At 36.4% G+C, this 23,608-nt stretch overlaps 1 protein-coding gene across 7 annotated transcripts in view; it reads right to left on the bottom strand.

The window, feature by feature from the left end:
- Positions 1–23,608, bottom strand: part of LOC129557943 (ubiquitin carboxyl-terminal hydrolase 9X-like) — a 218,582-nt gene that overhangs the window by 16,036 nt on the left and 178,938 nt on the right. For all 7 annotated transcript variants that reach the window (XM_088834356.1, XM_088834360.1, XM_055428598.2 and 4 more), the window contains 7 exons: positions 21,749–21,939; positions 15,803–15,976; positions 13,300–13,441; positions 11,365–12,112; positions 10,965–11,088; positions 9,814–10,039; positions 9,163–9,292 (listed from right to left, as the gene is read on the bottom strand). In XM_088834356.1, the coding sequence (XP_088690482.1) occupies positions 9,163–9,292; positions 9,814–10,039; positions 10,965–11,088; positions 11,365–12,112; positions 13,300–13,441; positions 15,803–15,976; positions 21,749–21,939 (1,735 nt within the window). The remainder of the gene's footprint in view (positions 1–9,162; positions 9,293–9,813; positions 10,040–10,964; positions 11,089–11,364; positions 12,113–13,299; positions 13,442–15,802; positions 15,977–21,748; positions 21,940–23,608) is intronic.

Here is a 23,608-nt window from a genome sequence, read left to right as displayed (position 1 = left end):
ACCAACCTAGATAGCATATTAAAAAGCAGAGACATTACTTTGACAACCAATGTCCCCTAGTCAAGGCTATGGTTTTTCCCATGGTCATGTATGGATCTGAGAGTTGGACTATGAAGAAAGCTGAGTGCCGAAGAATTGATGCTTTTGAACTGTGGTGCTGGAGACACCTCTTGAGAGTCCTTTGGACTGCAAGGAGATCCAACCAGTCCATTCTAAAGGAGATCAATCTTGGGTGTTCATTGGAAGGACTGATGCTAAAGCTGTAACTCCAATACTTTGGCCACCTCATGCGACGAGTTGACTCACTGGAAAAGACTCTGATGCTGGGAGGGATTGGGGGTGGGAGGAGACGGGGACGACAGAGAATGAGATGGCTGGATGGCATCACCAACTCGATGGGCATGAGTTTGAGTGAACTCCGGGAGTTGGAGATGGACAGGGAGGCCTGGCGTGCTGTGATTCATGGGGTCGCAGAGTTGGACACGACTGAGCGACTGAACTGAACTGATGACATCTTTTTGGTAAAATTTGATTTGAATCAAGATGAAACTATCACTCTATATACTTATTTGCGGCAATGAAAACGGCAACTATTGGAACAATGATGAGTGGTTTCTGAACAAGCAATATCTAAAATGGAAACAAAATGGACTTTTAGTGAGTTCTTAAATCTGGTATTTCACATTTAAAAAACAGGACTGCTGCTGCTGCTGCTAAGTCGCTTCACTCGTGTCCAACTCTGTGTGACCCCATAGATGGCCGCCCACCAGGTTTCCCCATTCCCAGGATTTGCCAGGCAAGAACACTGGAGTGGGCTGCCATTTCCTTCTCCAAAAAACAAGACTAGAAAATGGAACTTAACTTATGCTTGTTTGTGTTGTAATTTCCTTCCTTCTCAACTATAAGATCTAAGAATCTTAGTTACTGATAGACACTGAAAATTAAAATAAACTATGTAAGACAGTAAGAGAAAGAATTAAAAGAATAATATTCTTCCTATTAAAGGATCACAAATTAAGAGCTGAGTAACAAATCCAAACTTACACCTGAAAGAAGAAAGCTTGGTTACAAAACTTACTTTCTGGAAAGAAGGTTAACTGAGATTAAAAAGAAGTTATTCAAAATGCTCTCCTAATTACTTGAATCAATTCGTCATAAACAACACATACAAGCAATATATATTAACACTGTAAAATGTTTAACTATACTGTATCTCAATTCTAAGCTGCTGGTGCACCAATGTCTAAATCATTAAAGTTTTGTAACTGGAATGATAACAAATTTACTTTCTTTAAAACAGTCTGTTCAATAGAGGTGCTGGGAAAACTGGACAGTTACATGTAGAAGAATGATAGCAGAACATTCTCTAAAACCATTATGCAAAAATAAACTCAAAATGATTTAAGGCCTAGATATAAGAGCAAATACTACAAAACCAAAGGAATACAAAGATAGAACACTGATATAAATCATACCAACATGTTTTTGGAGCCATCTCCAAAAAGAAATGAAACAAAAGCAAAAACGAATGAGGGGACCTAATTAAAGTTTAATACACAACAAAGGAAATCATCCATAAAACAAAAAGACAACCTACTGAATGGGAGAAAACTTACAAATGCTATGACCCATCAGTCAGTTCAGTTCAGTTCAGTCGCTTAGTCGTGTCCGGCTCTCCACGATCCCAATGAATCACAGCACATCAGGCCTCCCAACTCCCGGAGTTCACTCAAACTCATGTCCACATGAGTCGGACATCACCAACTCCTGGAGTTCACTCAAACTCATGTCCACAGAGTCGGTGATGCCATCCAGCCATCTCATTCTCTGTCGTCCCCTTCTCCTTCTGCCCCCAACCTTTCCTAGCATCAGAGTCTTTTCCAGTGAGTCAACTCATCTCATGAGGTGGCCAAAGTATTGCAGTTTCAGTTTTACCATCAGTCCTTCCAATGAACAGCCAGGATTCATCTCCTTTAGAATGGACTGGTTGGATCTCCTTGCGGTACAAGGGACTCTCAAGAGTCTTCTCCAACACCACAGTTCAAAAGCATCAATTCTTCAGCGATCAGCTTTCTTCACAGTCCAACTCTCACATCCAAACATGACCATGGGAAAAACCATAGCCTTGACTAGACGGACCTTGGTTAGCAAAGTAATGTCTCTGCTTTTCAATATACTATCAAGATTGGTCAAAACTTTCCTTCCAAGGAGCAAGCATGACCCGTAAGGGGTTCCAAATATAGTTCATACAATCCAACATCAAAAAATACAACTCAATTTAAAAATGCGCTGGGATGACCCTGGTGATTCAGAGGTTACGGATCTGTATCTTTTTGCAGGGAATGCAGGCTCCATCCCTGGTTCAGTTCAGTTCAGTTCAGTTGCCCAGTCGTGTCCGACTCTTTGCGACCCCATGAATCACAGCACGCCAGGCCTCCCTGACCATCACCAACTCCCGGAGTTCACTCAAACTCATGTCCATTGAGTCGGTGATGCCATCCAGCCATCTCATTCTCTGTCGTCCCCATCTCCTCCCACCCCCAATACCTCCCAGCATCAGACTCTTTCTCAGTGAGTCAACTCGTCACTTGAGGTGGCCAAAGTACTGGAGCTTCAGCTTTAGCATCAGTCCTTCCAAAAGGGAACTAAAACTCCCACATGCTGTGGAGCAACTAAACCTGTGAAACACAACTACTGAGTCTGTTCACTACAACTACAGACCGTGTGTGCTACAATGAAAGGTCCCATTTGACACAATTAGGATACCACAATTAAGAATCAACTAAACAAAATAGAATAAATAAATAAGACCCTCCTGTACTATTACTGGGAATGTAATGTGATGTAGCCACTAAGGAGAACACCATGGAGGTTCTTAAAAACTTTGAAAAACAGAATGACCATATTATTCAGCAATCCCACTCCTGGGCATCTACAGAGAGAAAACCGTAATTGAAAAAGACGTGTCAAGTTCATTGAAGCAATATTTACACTAGCCAGGACATGGAAACAACCAAAATGTCCGTGGATAGATGGATAAAGAAGATGTGGTATATCTCAATGACACACTTCTCAGCTATAAAGAGAATGAAATAAAATAATGCCTTCTACAACAATATATATCAACTTGGACAGGATTATGCTAAGTGAAATAAGCCAGAGAAAGACAAATAGTGTATGATCTCATTCATACTGGAATTCAAAAGAAACCAGTGACTATAACAAAAATAATCTGGTTCACAGATTTAAAGAATAAACTAGTGCTTATCACTGCAGAGAGGGAAAGAAGGAGAGGCAATACAGATTTAGACAAGTAAGAGGGCTAACCTACTGTATAAGGATATATTGTACAACTCAGGGAACATAGCCAATATTTTATTTTAACTATAAATGGAGTATAACCTTTAAAAATTGCGAATTATTTACACCACATTAACAAATTGAAAAATAAAAACCATATGATTATCTCAATAGATGCAGAGAAAGTCTTTGACAAAATTCAACATCCATTTATGATTAAAAACCCTCCAGAAAACAGGAATAGAAGGAACATACTTCTACATAATAAAAGCTATATATGAAAAACCCACAGCAAACAATCTCCTCAATGGTGAAAAATTGAAAGCATTTTCCCTAAAGTCAGGAACAAGACAAGGGTGCCCACTCTCATCACTATTATTCAACATAGTTTTGGAAGTTTTGGCCACAGTAATCAGAGCACAGAAAGAAATAAAAGGAATCCAGATTGGAAAAGAAGTAAAACTCTCACTGTTTGCAGATGACATGATCCACTACACAGAAAACCGTAAAGACTCCATCAGAAAATTACTAGAGCTAATCAATGAATATAGTAAAGTTGCAGGATATAAAATCAACATACAGAAATCCCTTGCATTCCTATACACTAACAATGAGAAAACAGAAAGAGAAATTAAGGAAACAATTCCATTCACCACTGCAACAAAAAAAATAAAATACTTAAGAATATATCTACCCAAAGAAACAAAAGACCTATATATAGAAAACTATAAAACACTGGTGAAAGAAATCAGAGAGGACACTAATAGATGGAGAAATATACCGTGTTCATGGATCGGAAGAATCAATATAGTGAAAATGAGTATACTACCCAAAGCAATCTATAGAGTCAATGCAATCCCTATCAAGATACCAACAGTATTTTTCAGACTACTAAAACAAATAACTTCACAATTTGTGTGTAAATACAAAAAAACTCGAATAGCCAAAGCAATCTTGAGAAATAAGAATGGAACTAGAGGAATCAAGCTGCCTGACTTCAGGCTCTACTACAAAGCTACTGTCATAAAGACAGTATGGTACCAGCACAAAGACAGAAATATATATCAATGGAACAAAACAGAAAGTCCAGAGATAATCCACACACCTATGGATACCTATCTTTGACAAAAGAGGCAAGAATACACAATGGAGAAAAGACAATCTCTTTAACAAGTGGTGCTGGGAAATCTGGTCAACCACTTGTAAAAGAATGACACTACAACACTTTTGTAACACCATACACAAAAATAAACTAAAAATGGATTAAAGATCTAAATGTAAGACCAAAAACTATAAAACTCCTTGAGGAAAACATAGGCAAAACACTCTCTGACATAAACCACAGCAGGATCCTCTATGACCCACCTCCCACAATATTGGAAATAAAAGCAAAAATAAACAAATGGGGCCTAATTAAAATTAAAAACTTCTGCACAACAAAGGAAACTATAAGCAAGGTGAAAAGACAGCGTTCAGAATGGGACAAAATAATAGCAAATGAAGCAATGGACAAAGAATTAATCTCAAAAGTATACAAGCAACTCTAGCAGCACAATTCCAGGAAAATAAATGACCCAATCAAAAAGAACTAAACAGACATTTCTCCAAAGAGACATACAAATGGCTAACGAACACATAAAAAGATGCTCAACATCACTCATAATGAGAGAAATACAAATCAAAACCATAATGAGGTACCATTTCATGCCAGTCAGAATTGCTGCTATCCAAAAGTCTACAAGCAACAAATGCTGGAGAGGGTGTGGAGAAAAGGGAACCCTCTTACACTGTTGGTGGGAATGCAAACTAGTACAGCCACTGTGGAGAACAGTGTGGAGATTCCTTAAAAAACTGGAAATAGAACTGCCATACAACCCAGCAATCCCACTGCTGGGTATACACACCGAGGAAACCAGCATTGAGAGACATGTGTACCCCAGTGTTCATCTCAGCACTGTTTATAATAGCCAGAATGTGGAAGCAACCTAGATGTCCATCAGCAGATGAATGGATAAGAAAGCTGTGGTACATACACACTATGGGATATTACACAGCCATTAAAAAGAATACATCTGAATCAGTTGTAATAAGGTGGATGAAAATGGAGGCTATTATAGAGAGTGAAGTAAGTCAGAAAGAAAAATACCAAAACAGTATACTAATGCATATATATGGAGTTTAGAGAAATGGTAATGATAACCCTGTATGCAAAGCAGCAAAACAGACACAGACATACAGAACAGTCTTTTGGACTCGTGGGAGAGGGTGAGGGCAGGATGATTTGGGAGAATGGCATTGAAACATGTATGTGAAACAGATCCAGGTTTGAAGCATGATACAGGGTGCTCCGGGCTGATGCACTGGGATGACCCAGAGGGACGGGATGAGGAGGGAGGTGAGAAGGGGGTTTAGGATGGGGAACACATGTACACCCATGGCGGATTCATGGCAATGTATGGCAAAACCAATACAATATTGTAAAATTTTTTTTAAAAATTGTGAATTACTATCCTTACGCCTGTAACTTATACACAATTATACTTCAATAAAAATTGGTTCTATTTCCTCTCTTAATAAACAATAACCTAAAATAATACTGCAAATGTCACACAAAATATTTATGTATTCTTGGCTCAAGATATCCTCAAAACTGATTCACTGCTACTGTGCAAAGTCCCCATCAAAAATTTTCCAGTCTTCTAGACAGGTAGATAAAAAAATCTATTGGAATATAATAGATTATAACATTGTGTTTATTTCTGCTATACAACAATGTGAATCAGCTGTTATGTATACCTATATCCTCTCTCTCCCACACACTCATTAAGTAAGCATTCTGTAACCACCAAAAACAAGTGAATCAGTGTTAGGAAAAAAGTTAAATTCAGTTCAGTCACTCAGTCATATCCGACTGTTTGTGACTCCATTGACTGCAGCTCACCAGGCATCCCTGCCCATCACCAACTCCCACACTTTTACTCAAACTCACGTCCACTGAGTCGGTTATGCCATCCAACCATCTCATCTTCTGTCATTCCCTTCTCCCCCTGACTTTCAATCTTTCCCAGCATCAGGGTCTTTTCAAATGTATCAGCTCTTCGTATCAGGTGGCAAATCACTTCAGTAGTCTTGCCTTGAGAATCCTATGAACCGTATGAAAAGGCAAAAAGATAGGACACTGAAAGATGAACTCCCCAGGTGGGTAGGTGCCCAATATACTACTGGAGATCAGTGGAGAAATAATTCCAGAAAGAATGAAGAGATGAAGTCAAAGCAAAAACAACACACAGGTGTGGATGTGACTGGTGATAGAAGCAAGGTTCGATGCTGTAAAGAGAAATACTGCATAGGAACCTAGAATGTTAGGTCCATGAATCAAGGCAAACTGGAAGTGGTCAAACTGGAGATGGCAAGAGTGAACATCAATAATTTAATAATCAGCAAAATAAAATGGACTGGAAAGGGTGAATTTAACTCAGATGACCATTGTACCTACTACTGTGGGCTAGAATCCCTTAGAAGAAATGGAGTAGCCATCATAGTCAACAAAAGTTTCCGAAATACAGTACTTGGATGAAGTCTCAAAAATGACAGAATGATCTCTGTTCATTTCCAAGGCAAACCATTCAATACCACGGTTATCCAAGTCTATGCCCTGACCAGTAATGCTGAAGAATATGAAGCTGAACGGTTCTATGAAGACCTACAAGACCTTCTAGAATTAACACCCCAAAAAGATGTCCTTTTCATTATAGGGAACTGGAATTCAAAAGTAGGAAGTCAAGAAACACCTGGAGTAACAGTCATGTTTGGTGTTGGAGTACAGAATAAAGCAGGGCAAAAGCTAACAGAGTTCTGCCAAGAGAATGCACTGGTCGTAGCAAACACCCTCTTCCAACAACACAAGAGAAGATTCTACATATGGACATCACCAGATGGTCAACACAGAAATCAGACTGACTATATTCTTTGCAGCCAAAGATGGAGAAGCTCTATACAGTCAACAGAAACAAGACCAGGAGCTGACTGTGGTTCAGATCATGAACTCCTTATTGCCAAATTCAGACTTAAACTGAAGAAAGTAGGGAAAACCACTAGACCATTCAGGAAAAAAGTAGGCTACTCTAAAAAGGACATACTGAAAATGATAGTAACTAACTGGTATTGACTTAAACAGAAAAACTTTTAAGTAAACAACTCCATACACTTTCATGGATTTCAATTTATTTTAACCAAAATATATGCACAATAGACCAATTTCTTTGGGAAGTGATTCTTAAACCTGAAAGGTACAACTACTTGCAGTCCTTCAGAAAACACAGATTTCTTTTCCTAGTCCTAGGAATTCTGATTCAGATAGCATGAGATGTGGTTTGGCAATGAGGAGTTTTTTCTTTTTTTTCTTTTTTATTTTTTTTAATCTTTATTTTTATTGGAGGCTAATTATTTTACAATATTATATTGGTTGGTTTTGTCATACATCGACATGAATCCACCCCGGGTGTACATGAGTTCCCCCTCCCGAACCCCCCTCCCACCTCCCCGCTCCCTTTGGGTCATCCCCGCATACCAGCCCCAAGCATCCTGTAACATGCATTGACCCTGAACTGGCGATTCATTTCACATATGATAATATACATGTTTCAATGCCATTCTCCCAAACTATCCCACTCTCACCCTCTCCCACAGAGTCTCAAAGACTGTTCTATACATCTGTGTCTCTTTTGCTGTCTCGAATACAGGGTTATCATTTCCATCTTTCTAAATTCCATATATGCGTTAGTATATTGTATTGGTGTTTTTCTTTCCGGCTTACTTCACTCTGTATAATAGGTTCTAGTTTCATCCACCTCATTAGAACTGGTTCAAATGCACTCTTTTTAATGGCTGAGTAATACTCCATTGTGTTTATGTACCAAAGCTTTCTTATCCATTCATCTGCAGAAGGACATCTAGGTTGCTTCCATGTCCTGGCTATTATAAATGGTGCTGCGATGAACATTGGAGTACATGTGTCTCTTTCAATTCTGGTTTCCTTGGTGTGTATGCCCAGGAGTTCGATTGCTGGATCATATGGCAGTTCTATTTCCAGTTTTTTGAGGAATCTCCACACTGTTCTCCATAGTGGCTGTACTAGTTTGCATTCCCACCAACAGTGTAAGAGGGTTCCCTTCTCTCCACACCCTCTCCAGCATTTATTGCATTTAGACTTTTGGATAGCAGCCAAGGAATTAGTAGTTTTTTAAAACCCAGATTTAAGATAAAACATGAACATAATCTATGACCTTAAAGACTACTGAAATAGTAAGTGCATAAATTACATTAGAACACAACCTGAGAAATGCCATTAAACAGTTATACTTGGGCTTCCCAAATTGCTCAGTGGTAAAGAGTCCTCCTGGTAATGCAGGAGATAAAGGTTCAATTTCTGCTCTGGAAGAATCCCACATACCACAAAGCAACTAAGCCCATACACCACAATTATTGAGCCTGTGCTTTAGAGTCCAGAGCCCAGGAACTACAACTAATGAGCCCATATGCTGAAACTACTGAAGCCTGTGCACCCTGGATCCCCTGTTTCACAACAATAGAAACCACCACAACGAGAAGCCTACATACCACAACTAGGTAATAGCCTCTGCTCACAGAAACTACAGAAAGTGCAGGCAGCAAAGAAAACCCAGTACAGCAAAAAATAGAAAACTAAATCTTAAGGAAAAAAATATTATACAAGAAAATCTGCAAAGGATTTCAAGGATAAACCTAGAATACTGCTTGTATTTTAGATAAGATTAGCTTTAAACACTGCAATAAATCATTTCATCATTTACTATGTAAATACAAAATAACACAGATTCTTACCTAAATTGGCGTACATGACAAACAGATTGAAATACTGCTGTAAATGACGACCATGTTCAGACACTTCCCTTCTCAGGAGATTTAACACTGCTCTTAGTAGATGATCACTCAAACTTAAATTGTCACATGCCTGTGAAGCATAATTTACTGTTTTATCAGCAACAAGATACAGAATAGTATACTTCTATTTGCATTAAAAGGGTATGTTCACAGATGATTAAAAGGGTATATTCACAGAAGTATCACACAGAAATTTATTAAATACATTTGCTTTTTGAGAGAGCAGGAGCTGGACAAATTTCGTATCAGATGTTTTATATGCTGTTTTAAGTGTTAGAGAATAATAAAATAAAAACCATATGTAGCTTTATGCTTAAAATGTAGTCAACAAAAAAACTCAGTCTTTATAAAATTAACATTAACTGAAAACTTAGTAGAGAGCCTCAAATAACTGAATAAAAGACATTTTCCTTATATTTTAAAGTGTCCAATAACCATACCTTACTGGGAAACAATTTTAATGAACCCAGTAATGTGCATATACTTCACATACAGTACATATCTCAGACAATACATGTTTATTAATTTCAACTGGAAGAAAATATAATTTACACTTAAGTATTTCATAATTAAAGCAAACCTTTCAATTACCTGACCAGAAGGTCCTGGAGATGTGAAAGATGAAGGACAAGGCCCATCTTGCAAAGAAAAATGTGCAACAAATACTATAAGTTTTGCAAATGCACCCCTCACTTCAGCACTGGGGCACTCCAGAAGGTATTCAGAGAAACGATTTGAAACACTGAAAAGCACATTATGAGCAAACCAAAAACGTACATTCTTGCTGTGACGGAGTAGAATGCACAATGCATCATACCTGAAAAAGGAAAATAAATGAATTTTCAACATGGGGCCCCATTTTGATTACTATAGTGAACAGGTTTCTATGAACCAAATAAAGAGGAAAGATCACTATAATTAATAATCTTAGGGGTTTTGGGGTGAGAAGAGAGAGGGGGGCATGCCATTCACCTTGTGGAATCTTAGTTCTCTGACTAGAAATTGAATCCTGGCACTCTGCAGTGCAAACACAGAAGTCCTAATCACTGGACTGTCAGGATACCCAGTCACAGTTGGTTTTAATACAAATACCAGCCCTCTCACTTTTCCACTCCCACAGTCACAAAATGAATTTAATGAGAACTGTGTATGCAGGGGAATACAAATCTATTTAATAATGTCTTTTTGACCTAGTGATATCTCCTTAACATTTTCTAATCTGAGATGCTATGAACAGTTATCATATCAAGGTATAGTGTCTTCAATACCTTTATAAATATAAACTTAAACTATTATTGTTATTTAGCTGCTCAGTTGTGTTCGACTCCTTGCAACCCCATGGACTGCAGACCGCCAGGCTCCTGTGTCCAAAGAATTTTTCAACAAGAATCCTGAAGTAGGTTGCCATTTTCTTCTCCAGTGATCTTCCCCACCCAAGGATCAAACCCCCATCTGAGTGGGTTTGACTCTGCATCAGCAGGCAGAGTGGCAGGCAGAGTCTTTACCACTGAGCCACTAGGAAAGCCCAAACTTAACATACAATCATTTAAAATTCCTCTACCTTTTTAAACATAAGCCAAGACTTAACAAGCATTTTCAATCTACAATTTCTCTCAACACTACTATCACGACTTTTATCTTTAAAATTTGAACTGATTCCCACAATCAGGAGAAAATAAAGCACTCTAATCATGAACTTTACCAACCGTAAGTACAAAGTAAATAAAATGAAAGCTATGTACCAATCACTGGCAGGGCCACGGACTATTTTCTTGGTGTGAAATCCAGTGGTAAAGAGGAACCTAGCTGCAAGCTGAATGCTAATCATAGTAATTTCTTCGGCTTCAGGCAATAAGTGATCTTGTCCTTCAATAAAAAGCACATTAACAATCAAACACAATCTTTGCCTAAAAGTGCTTAAATAAATGCTGTATTTTTTTTTTTAATTTTATCGGCACTTAACCAATCTACGTTTCAAAGTAATGTTTAGTCAAAACTCAGGTCCTAAGTTCAAGTTTTTCTGTCTCCAGATATTGACTGCCAGTATTCAAAAGTATGGGTAACTTAGTAATTAACTGGCACTGAATATGCTGACACATTTAAACTAAAATGAGTCTAAATAATTTTATGAAACAAACTTACCTGGAGCAGGGCTTAAGTAAATACCATTACAGGTAAGCAATTTTTTCACAAACTGAAAATATTCTAAACTGTACTGCATTCGGTTATGCATGAATTGCACATTTTGTTTTCGCACACTTCTCTCAATGGCTGGTGACATAATCTGATGGGGTTTTGTGATAGTTAGCTCTGATATGTATCTTATCATTTCCTCTTCTTGGTCTACTGTGTCCATTCGTTCATAAAACAGTATATAAGCATTCCACCACCTTTTCTGCCTTCTGTATGACATGCGTTTCATCATATGATCAAATACTTCTCCCATGTACTCTCCACCGAAACACTGATTTTTCATCTCTTCATCATCATCCATTTTACACTCTGTTACATCTCCATCATCAAATTTATACCAGCGATTTCTGTTACCATCTTTGCCATTCCTCTGAATGATGTAGGAGTAATAATGTCCACCACTTGCTTGACCACTGTGTACAAGCACCCCCACAAGTCTGTATTTCGTGCTTCCAGTTGTATCACTTCCAGACGCTTCATTCTGTTCCATCAACAGACTCTCTGGGTTTACATTATCTCCTTCCAGCTTTGCAACACCTGGTACTGTGTAAGGTTCCATGTCCAGCTCTCGTGGAAATTCAAAATAATCATTGAATTTAATTGCACATTCTCTTTCCCAGTCATAGTCAAAACGTTTCAATTGAATAGCAAGAATGGGAGGCAATTTTTTAATTAGCAACCGTTTTACTGTATCAACCTACAATAAATATTAAATATAATTGAATGTTCTTCTACAAAACAAATAATAAAACAAAAAACTTTATAATAGTATAATTTAAAACTTTACGATCAGCTAAATTTACAAACGATAATAAACATAATTATTCACCATCACTGACTTTTTCAAACTATTTACAGCAACCCAAAAAACGTATAATCACTCATCTGTTGCAAAGTGATACCAAAAAAAAAAATAGTGACAGACAAAACTAATGACTACCTGGCTCCCCCTGTCACTGCTAACTGATCGTGTTACACTTCTTAACTTTACTTTTATGTTAATGAGTAGAATCTGCTATAAGCAAATAGGAGAAATAATATAAATAATAATATACTAATATATACAGAATGCAGTGCCAGATAACACACTACCATGCTGCATTTAATTCACACCATCTTCTGGAAAACTTCTAACAAATTCCTTTCTTTAAAATACATGGATTAAGAGCAGTTTATGGAAGAAGAAACTGCCCTAGCAAAAATCAAAGATATGGGGATGGCTTTAGAGGCCACAATTTTAATACTGCTAAAATTCAAACAATGAAAGTAACTTGGTAATGAGAGGGTACAGTGAGTCCAGAAAAAATTAACAATTTTTAAAATTGTACATATTTTCAAAAACAAGTGATAATTCCATCCTACAGGCTGTTTAGGTGGCCACAAATAAAATTAGCTGGTGGGATTTTACAATCAGACCTGATCTTTAAAACTGCAAGCTGTTCTAAAAATCTGATATAACCAAATAAAATTAACACAGTTGTTCTAAAGTTGAATAATAAGCCTGAGTATGAAAGGGGAAAAACATTTTCTGTTAGCAACTCTTCAGGTTTGAGGAATTCAATGCTTATGGGATTCAGGAAAGAAATGAAAAGTTACTGACTTTTGTAAACTACAAGAAAAAAATCACTTTCCTAATCCATAAAAACAGTGATATTAACATGTCATGACTTCTAAAATTATTCACCCAATTTAAAGAACTTTTCTCAATTTATTATTGCTTTCTTCCAATATCATTACCCTAACAAATCTTTCTTAATCAGTTATCATGTTGATTACTATTACTGTACAGCACAGGTAAACTTTGAGGTTGAAAACAGCTTGGATGTCTCCCATCTCCCATATGTTAAATGCAATTATATTTACTTAAAAATAAGCAAAACATACCTTTTTATCACATTTTTCACAACGATAAGCATTTGCACCTTCCAATAAATCTCCTTTGATATACTGTTCCAAAGAATCAAGAAGGTTTTGGTGATTTCTAATATCTATATTCAGAGTTGTAAAAGATTCTTCACACTCATATCTGAAGAAATCATTTAAGAAACATTAAAAGGATTTATTCTGTTGCTTATTTTCAGGAAAAAACCCTGCTAAAGACACATATCTGTCACTGTTTTACAGATACAGAAATGGGCGGGGGTGGTAGTGATGGTGAAGTAGGAGACTGAAGAGATGAATATAGTTCAGTTTACTAGGTAGAATATGATTTAAAGCCAGGTTTTTCTGACCTCACTGCTTAACTTCTTTACAATTTTTTTATACGGCTACCTGTGTTAAGTAGTACTCATTTATAGGAAGGAAAAGGTAAATATTCATCGGGTTTAGAAAAAAAGGCTATGTATGAACTGAATTGTTCCTCTATTTATGGAATGTAAAATAGCAACTAATGTTTAAAGCACTTAGAGGCCAAGTTCCAGCCTAAGGTATGATACAAGTTCAACTATCCAACATCCTTTTACAACTACAGAACTGTAAAATAATTTACAGTATGGGTTAAGTAATGTCGTAAGAGTCAGCAACCCACAGTGTGAAGATTTTCTACAAAAGCAGCTTTCAGAAACTTCTAATGATACATTAATAAATTCTGAAACTATATTCTCAACCAGTAAATCAACTGATCCAACCCATCTATCAAAGAGTGCCTGGGAATTCCCTATTGGTCCAGGGGTTAAGACACTGTGCTTTCACTGTCAAGGGCCTGGGTTTAATCCCTGCTCAGGAAACAGATTCCACCAGCCATGGGCATGGCAAAAAAAAAAAAAAAAAAAGCCCACTATGTGTAAAGCATAAAGGATACTACGATTTAGACAGTCCTTCATATTTAGAAGCTTACAATACAGAAAGGCAAAACAATCTAAGTACACTACAGAAGTATTTATTACACTTGTTCACAGCATGACAGAAACCTGTCCACGGAGGAGAAAAATGGTCTTAGGGGATAAATAGGCTTCCTCTACAGTTTGGTACACTCTTAAAAACACCAATGTTCTCTAATACTAGAAACACTCAGGATGCTTACATACTCTTAAAACATCTAAAATATAAAAACTAGTCTTGCTGGAAATGTGTACTTCATTTGCACGATACATGTGTCAGAGAAAAAGAATTTACAAGTATTCTGAAAAATGTGTAAAAAATTGAGGACTGACAGGTGACAAAGAGCTAGATTTGATTGGTCCCCTAATGTAAAGTATCTTTCTTAAGAATCCAAATTGGCCATGCTAAGTGAATAAGTATCTCTCCATATTCCAAATGAATGGCACTGTAGAAAGAATTTCTCATTTATGTGATTTTACCTTTATTTTCTTAGTTTCAAAAATATCTGCTTTATTCACTCACACCAAACTAATTATAGAACAGAACAATTTTAGAAATACTGTCATTTTGTTTGTGTGAAAAAGGATTTCATATCTGTATCATGTGAATGTGTAATAAAGCTCCCACAACAGGCATAAATGAGTGTTCATCATCAAACCTTCTGAATTATTATTAACAAAAGTTATTTATTTTCATCAGGAACCTGTAATAAGTTGATCTCTCCTAAACTGCTAAAAAAACACAGAAAAATACCCTGTCAATTTCTGCTACTGATGTGATGTGCAAATATATCTAACATATCTTAAGAATGGTTAAGAATCAACAATAATTTAAAATTGCTACAGGAACTACTGGAGAAGGAAATGGCAAGCCGCTCCAGTATTCTTGCCTGGAGAATCCCATGGACAGAGGAGCCTGGTGGGCTACAGTCCACAGGGTTGCAGAGTTGGACACGACTTTCACTTTACTCTAGACCTACCACTAACCTTCTAAATTTACTGTATTTTTACTTACTTATTTAAAAAGTTTTGTTGGGTAACTAACCAAACTCCAAATAACCACGATGCATGCTGGAGATTAACTAATAACAGTTAATGAGTGTTTACTATATGCCAGGTGCCATTTGCAAAAATTCATTTTTTTTCTTTTTTTTGCTGTGCTATGAGGCTTGAGGGATCTTAGCTCCCTGACAGGGACTCATCCTGTAACCCCCTGTAGTGGGAGCCAAGTCTTCACTACACTAGGCCACTAGGGAATTCCCTAAAGTTACTGTATTTCAATTATTATTTTCACTAGAACAACCAAGTAAGTATCCTTACAATAACTACAGGTTTATGAAAAAATGGCATTTTATTTCCTCAGATGTGACAGAACAATGTAAGAGAAAGATAATACTGAGTAACACTGAAAACAAAACACCCACCCAACAGTTGGGTATACCATAAGCATTTAATAGTTGGTACTCTCTGCTTCCATACATAAACACTGGTGGAAATTTTATTTATATTGATACTACTAAAAAAAGAAAGACCAATATAACATGTTAAAAATGTTAACTAGTACTTACCTATGTGGGCAGCCCTGGCAAATCTTCTGATCAGCAAAGGAACCTCCCAGGACTTGACTTAGCATAGCTGGATGTCCTAAAGCTTTTAAAGCTTCATCTAAACTATCCACCAAAGAATTAAAAAACTCTAAGGCATCATGTTGTTCACGGAGATTAACAGGCTCACCCCAAAGTCTAAGAGAAAAATAGAATAAAACAAAAGGTATTCTCTATTCCCAGACTGTTATTTTCTTTTTCTAAACAGCAAAAAATGACAATGACATTAGAAATGTGAGTTGAGGCTTTATCCCTTTATATAGGAAGTGGGAATAAACTAGTACATATTATGTATTGGGTGGCAATATAAAAGAATCTCATACTATAAATGTTACTATAGCAGCAAACACTTAGAATGGTGTCTGCTTTATGAAACAGTATAACCACGCATTCTGAATTCAGGAGACCATTAATATGAAAAGGAAAAGTTTCATGTTATATGGAATTTATGTGGAATATAAGTTATATGGAATTTGTAATGACTGCTTTATTTAAATCTGCTTAAATTTTGGGTGCTATACAGCAAAGTCCATAGCCATTTATTCCTAAAGTGATTGTTCTAAATGAAAAGACAAAGACTTACTCTGTTCTAGAGTGAATGCATTTTCTGTAAGGTGAATGGATTTAAAACCTAAGCAAACCAATTCTGAGAAAACAAAGTATCAATTGTGTGTACACAAAATGAGAACTACTGCTATGAAAAGCCAAGTCATACAGGAAAACCTAAAACATCTAATTTAACAATTAAAGAATAACCTACATAAGAGAAAGGGCTTCCCAGGTGGTGGCTGTGGTAAAGGCCTGCCTGCCAACATTAGTGGAAAGGAGTTGTAAGAGAGTCGTAAGAAAAGCAGGTTCAACACCTGGGTTGGGAAGATTCCCTAGAGGAGGGCATGGCAACCCACCCCAATATTCTTGCCTGGAAAAATCACATAGACAGAGGAGCCTGGTCAGCTATAGTCCATAGGGTCTCAAAGAGCTAGACATGACCAAAGTGACTTAGCTTGAATGCACACACACACATATAAAAAGAGAAACATACTAATTTTTACCAGCTAGTACTCACACACACAAACGTAAAAGAATAGAAACATACTTATTTTTACCAAAAGACAAGGCAAAAATTTAAACCTGCAAAGGAGGTTTATTTTATGTGTGTGGTGTGCTTTTGCAATTAAAAAAACTGGCTGCTAATTTTAAAATAATTTTAAATTTATGTACAGTAACATTCAATCTTTTAGGAGCAAACTATATGATCTTTAGCAAACACAGGCAATCTAGTAACAATTATTAATACCACCACCAAGATAGTCAGTCAGTCACTCAGTTCAGCCGCTCAGTCATGTCCAACTCTCTGTGACCCCACGACTAACAGCACGCCAGGCCTCCATGTACCACCAACTCCCGGAGTTCACCCAAAGTCATGTGCATCGAGTCGGTGATGCCATCCAGTCATCTCATCCTCTGTCATCCCCTTCTCTTCCAGCCCCCAATCCCTCCCAGCATCAGACTCTTTTCCAGTGAGTCAACTCTTTGGCATGAGGTGGCCAAAGTATTAGAGTTTCAGCCTCAGCATTAGTACTTCCAATTAACACCCTGGACTGGTCTCCTTTAGAATGGACTGGTTGGATCTCCTTGCAGTTCAAGGGATTCTCAAGAGAGTTCTCCAACTAAACCATTCCAATTCTCACACCAAATCTGTCAATGCTACCATTTCAGTAGTCAGACTTCTGGACTCTTTTTCCTTTGAAATCAACTTTTTAAAGTTCTACAAGAACCCAATGAAATCACTGTTTTTTGAAGTTACTTGAATTTGTTCTTTTAACTTTCTTCATATTAGTAATTATGGTTTACCTTTTCCTACCATTTAAGCTTTTTAAAAATTAACTTTACTTTGAGAAAACTGGAGAATTATCTATTTGACTATTTTACATTCATACCAGCAACAGGTGACCCAGACTCTCTGCATCCTAGCCAGCAAGGTATGCCTTAATTCTCTTACTTTTCTTGGCTGTGCCATGCAGTTTGGGGGATTTCAGTCCCTTAAACAGGGACTGAACCCAGGTCCTTGACAGTTAGAGGTCAAAGCCTAACCATTAGATGGCCTGGGAATTCCTTCCCATTCCTTTACTTTTAATTTACAGCATTAACTTTATTTTGAAATATTTATTTCTTGCTGTACTGGGTCTTCATTGCTGCACACAGGCTTTCTTGAGTTGCCAAGAGCAGGGGATACTCTCCAGTTGCAGAATGCTGGCTTCTCTCACTGAAGCCCAGGCTCTAGGGTGCTTAAGTAACTGCAGTTGTGGTGCACAGCACTAGAAGTTCTAGTCAGACCAATTAGGCAAGTGTAAGAAATAAAACATCCAAACTGGAAAATTCATAAGATTCAACCAAACAACTGTTAGAATTTAGTTAATTTAGCAAAGTTGCAGGATTATAAAATCAACACTGGGACTTCCTGGGTGGTCCAGTGGTTAAGATTCCACCTTGCAATGTAGGGGATGAGAATTCAAACCCTGGTGGGAAAACTAAGGCAACAGGTGCCATGGGGCAACAAACTCTATGTGCTACAGCTACACAAGCTTGCATGCCATTACTAGACTGAAGCCTGTGTACCACAATGAAAGACCCCATATGACACAACTAAGATCTGACATAGCCATAAGTAAGTAAATCCTTAAAATCAGTACCTAAAAATCAGGACGGAGAATTATTATTAATGCATACAGAATTTCAACTTTAGGAAGGTGAAAAAAGAAAGCGGTATACAAATGTGAATGGACATAACTGGTGTCACTGAACTATATACTTGAACACATTTAAAACGGTAAATACTTATGGTTTACAAATTTTACCACAATAAACAGTAAACTAGAGTCAAAAGAATCTCACTAAAACTGTTTGTGCAACAAAACACTACTAAAAAAGGAAAAAGACAATGTGGGGAGAAAATGTTTATAGGTAATTTATCTAAAAACCTAGTATCATGACTATATAAAGAACTCTTGTAAAAGAACAACAAAAAGACAGTGTGTACCAGAATACAAAGTACCCTAAAAAGAAATAAAAAGATGCTCAATGTTATTAATCAGAGAAATGCAAATTGAAACATAAATGATATATCACTTCACATGCACAGAAAAGCAATCATTAAAAACAAAAAAACCAAAACCACACAAACTCCCTACATATATTGGAATCAACTGATGGTTCCTCAAAAGGTTAAACAGAGAATTACCACATGATTCACCAAATACACCTCTAAGATATATACTAAAAGAAATAAAAACTTATATAAACACAAAAACTTATAGGATATGACTGTTCACAAAAGTACTATCCACAACACATAAAAGATAGAAACCATCCAAAGATCCATCCACTGATGAGTGAATAACAAAGAATGTGGATTATTCATAAAAAATGATTATCACTTAGCTATGAAATGAAGTTCCAATACATGCTAAAACAGTGGTACACTTTAAAATATGCTTACAAAGAAACTAGTCCCCAAATGCCATACTGTGACTGAATATATTACATTCAAAACAGGCAAATTCATATAAAGAATGGTGGGTTTTAAGAAGGGGAAATGAGGAATGATTCTTTAACAGGCATGAGGATTTCCTTTTGGGTGATAAGAATATTGTGGAACAAGACAGCTCAATAATAACACTAGTGATAGTACATTTTCAATGTGTTAAGTGCCGCTGAACTTTCAAATGGTTGTTACAAAGGTTAATTTTATGTTAATCAAACTTTGCCAAAAAGGAACAAACACATTGAGAACATAGTGTGTGTCTAGACTTGTAGGTAGGACCAAAGTGTTTTTTAAATTGTAAGCCTCACACCATTATACGGTGGGAATAACTGTAAAGGCAAAAATCAGAAACATCATATTTAAGTACACATTACAATTTAGAACATTAAAGTACAAACATTTTAATTTTGTATTACAATGAAAAAACTTTGCTTATCTATGTATCTAGCTATACCTATAGGTAGAAATACACAGATACATACATCCATGTAATACAGTTTTGCTACCTAACTAGAATTACATATACCTGCACATATACAAATAACTTAATGAAACATTTTAACATGAAAGCTCATCATATAGTAATCTGGAAGAATAAGAACAGAAATGTTGACCAGAATACTAAAAAAATCTTCAGTCACAGAGAGAATAAGACTTTAATAAAAATTTATACAGTAACATGTAAAGAGAAGATAAACGTATTTGCCAGGTGAGAGAACTGAAAGAAGAAATGTGCATATTTGGTAGGAAATATTATAAAGGCAAATAATTTTTTTGACCTAGGTTGAAACTTTTAATCTGGAGAATACACTCGTAATCTGACTCTTTAACAGGCATGAGGATTTCCCTTTAGAGAATACATAAAAGTTATACTGAAAGATAATGGGAGTACTACAAATTCATGAGTTTAAAAAAAAATCTATATCCTAACATATATATAAAAAATACTGTCCTGACTGAAACACAAGGTGACCCAGAAGCTTACATGAGTCCTCTGCTCACCCACCTCCAACCACTTAGGAGGTCCCGTGGTGAAATAAGTCTTAACACATAAAGAACTGTAGCCTTCCTCTAACAGAGATTAGTGCTGTTGGAGAAGGCAATGGCAGGCCACTCCAGTACTCTTGCCTGGAAAATCCCATGGATGGAGGAGCCTGGTAGGCTGCAGTCTGTGGGGTCGCTAAGGGTCGGACACGACTGAGCGACTTCACTTTCACTTTTCACTTTCCACTTTCACACATTGGAGAAGGAAATGGCAACCCACTCCAGTGTTCTTGCCTGGAGAATCCCAGGGACGGGGGAGCCTGGTGGGCTTCCGTCTATGGGGTCACACAGAGTCGGACACGACTGAAGTGACTTAGCAGCAGCAGCAGCAGCAGTTACAGCCATAGCTGGGCGTGATACAAAGTCTTGATAAAATTAGTGAAAAAGAAACCGGATCAAAATGTAACTGAGCTTTTAAAATAAAAAAGTGGAATACATTTTACTGGTCACTTGAGTAGGATGTTAAGAAACTACATGATTACTTTATAAACATAAGAAAAAAGTGAAACCATATCTGTCCCAGTTCTGATGTAGATATTATTTTAAGGTTATTTAACTGATGAAATATACTTTTCTTTATGCTGAGTGACTCTTTCATATCCTAAATGTAAAGATACACAGTCTATATCTTCACCAGGAAAATAAAATCATGTATGAAGTAGGACTGTCCATTCACAAACAGAGAATTATATACTTGAAATCTGCTGCTGCTGCTGCTGCTAAGTCACTTAAGTCGTGTCCGACTCTGTGTGACCCCATAGACGGCAGCCCATCAGGCTCCCCCGTCCCTGAGATTCTCCAGGCATTGAAATCTGCTAAAGCCTTCTAATCCTAGTTAAGAATAGCTCATAAGTGAAGTCAACTCTAGTGCCTACATACCATTGCTGACCTAAGAATGGTTTTATATATACTAAATGGCTGGAGGAAAAAAAATCAATAGTATTTCATAACAACTGAAAATAATATGAATTTAAGACTGCAGTGTCCATAAGAAAAGGAGTTTAAGAAAGCTACACCTCACTCATTTATGTATTGTTTATAGTGCTTTCTTGTTATAACAGTAGAGTTGAGTAAGTGTGACAGACCATATGACCTGGAAACCTAAAAAATACAGGGGCAAAAAAAAAACCTAAAAGAAAAGAAAACAACAAACCAAAGTCAGCACCAAAATACAATTAATAAAATTCACACTGGGCAAAGTCCCTAGATTCTTTATTCTTAACTGCAAACAAACACAAAAACAACACAAAGTAACCCCCACCCCTACTCTTAGTATACTGAGATTTTAATAAAACTAAAATCATCATTCACCCATAATTTACCTGAACTGTTTCCAAAATCCTCTGGGGACATAGTATTGTAGCCGGGAAGCAGCTAAATGACCAAAGATAACCTGAAGGTGTCTCAGAACACCAATATTGTACTCTTTCCTATCTTCTGTTTTATTTAATGCTGGTTTGTCTTCAAATTGATGAGGGTATCCAAATACATCATCTCGGGGATCAACATTACTCTGAAGGTCAAAAAATATCACTGATGACCTAATTTAACTTTAAAAGTATAGTGAAATAAGTTGAGACAAATACAAATAAATGAATAATGATCTGTATTATTTTATATTGAGTATCTAAAGCACGTAACATTCATCTTGTAATATTTAGTGCTTGTCCCCCAAATTCATAGATGGACTAACATAAAAAAAAAAAAAACCTTAAAAACCATAATATCCACTAGAGATAGTATAAGAGAAAAAGATTTGAGTATAACGGACTGGCGATAGGTGAGTGCTTTATAAAAAAACCTTTGGGGATATACATCACTTAGTCTTTCTAAGATTCAGTTTTTTCCTGTGAGATAATATGTTCTTCACAGATTATATGAGATAAATTATGTGATATGGCTGGAATTATTAATACTTAATACAGTAATTAAGACTACTTTTGGCCAAAACAGAGACAGAGTTCTCAAGGTCTTTATCATTCTACAAAGAATTCAGTTGTTTTATAGAGAGCTGAGTATTTTTTTATACTCTTTGCTCCAAGTTTGAGGCTTATGATATAGAAATAAATAACCAGTTTCTGCCCTTGAAAAGCTCACAGCCTAGGAAAAGAAACTTTAGGTAGCTAACCATTCTGCAAGGCTGAGACACATAAAGTACAGGGATCAAGTAGAAAAGGTAGATACCTCATTTGAGAGTCTACTATTTTTACTGCCTTATTTTCTTCTTGGGTCTATGACTAGCTATCTCTTATGCTTAACTTGGCATCCTAGCAGTAACATGGGCTACAGAACCAGATATTTAAAATTCCAATTTTCTTTCAAAGAGTGGTTATTAAGTAAGTATTGGTCTGTGCACCCCATATGGTGATTCTAAGAAATGTAAACCGAATCAGATCCTAACGATTAACCAAATCTGAGAAGAGTAAAGTAAGGTATATGTTTCAGAATATCTCTAAGTGATAGACCACTACTTGAGAACCAAACCATCTTGGCAAGAAAAAGCTAGCAACACAGGAATGAGGAAAACAGCATTCACGACATTAAGAACATTCTATTTCTAGAAACTTAAAGGAAAAAGTGAAAGACTTAAAAAACAAAAAACCCAGTTTGTACATAAGTATCACCAAAACTCCTTTACTTATGTTCTTATGAGCTGTATCTTAGTTTCATTTACTCTGATCAGTCACTAAAACCTAACTTTTCTATTACTCCATTCTGTATTGGATACTCTTGATATGTAGCCTGATTATCTATTTCTGTTACCTAATACTTAGCTTGATTTAAAATAGCAGACCAATTTGTTTTCTTATGAGAAAAAGCCATTATCTGACAAAAATAGTTAAACTATCTTAAGAATAATCAGATTATAAAATTGAAGTGAAATCAATTAAATGAAATAATGTGCTTTTAAAAGTTAAAGAATGAAAACATAATCTCATGATTTTAAATAAAGATATTGATAACTTTACAATTTATACTTACCAAGGCCCACAAGACATGATTACATTAACTGCTGCTTTAAGAAAACAAACAGAAAATGTGTAATAAAGATTATCAACTGCAGCTCAAAGTCTGTTACATAAATGAGCACTATAATGTGCCAAAGACAGTATATCAGATATTCTTGTTCTATCAAATGCAGTTTAAAATAGTCCTGTGTACAACATTCTAAGAGAGAAAAA

This window comes from Moschus berezovskii, chromosome Y (genome assembly GCF_049115385.1).
Source record: "Moschus berezovskii isolate FMDL1 chromosome Y, NW_MosBer_1.0, whole genome shotgun sequence".
Lineage (NCBI taxonomy): Eukaryota > Metazoa > Chordata > Mammalia > Artiodactyla > Moschidae > Moschus > Moschus berezovskii.
This window is presented reverse-complemented; position numbering and strand designations above follow the sequence as displayed.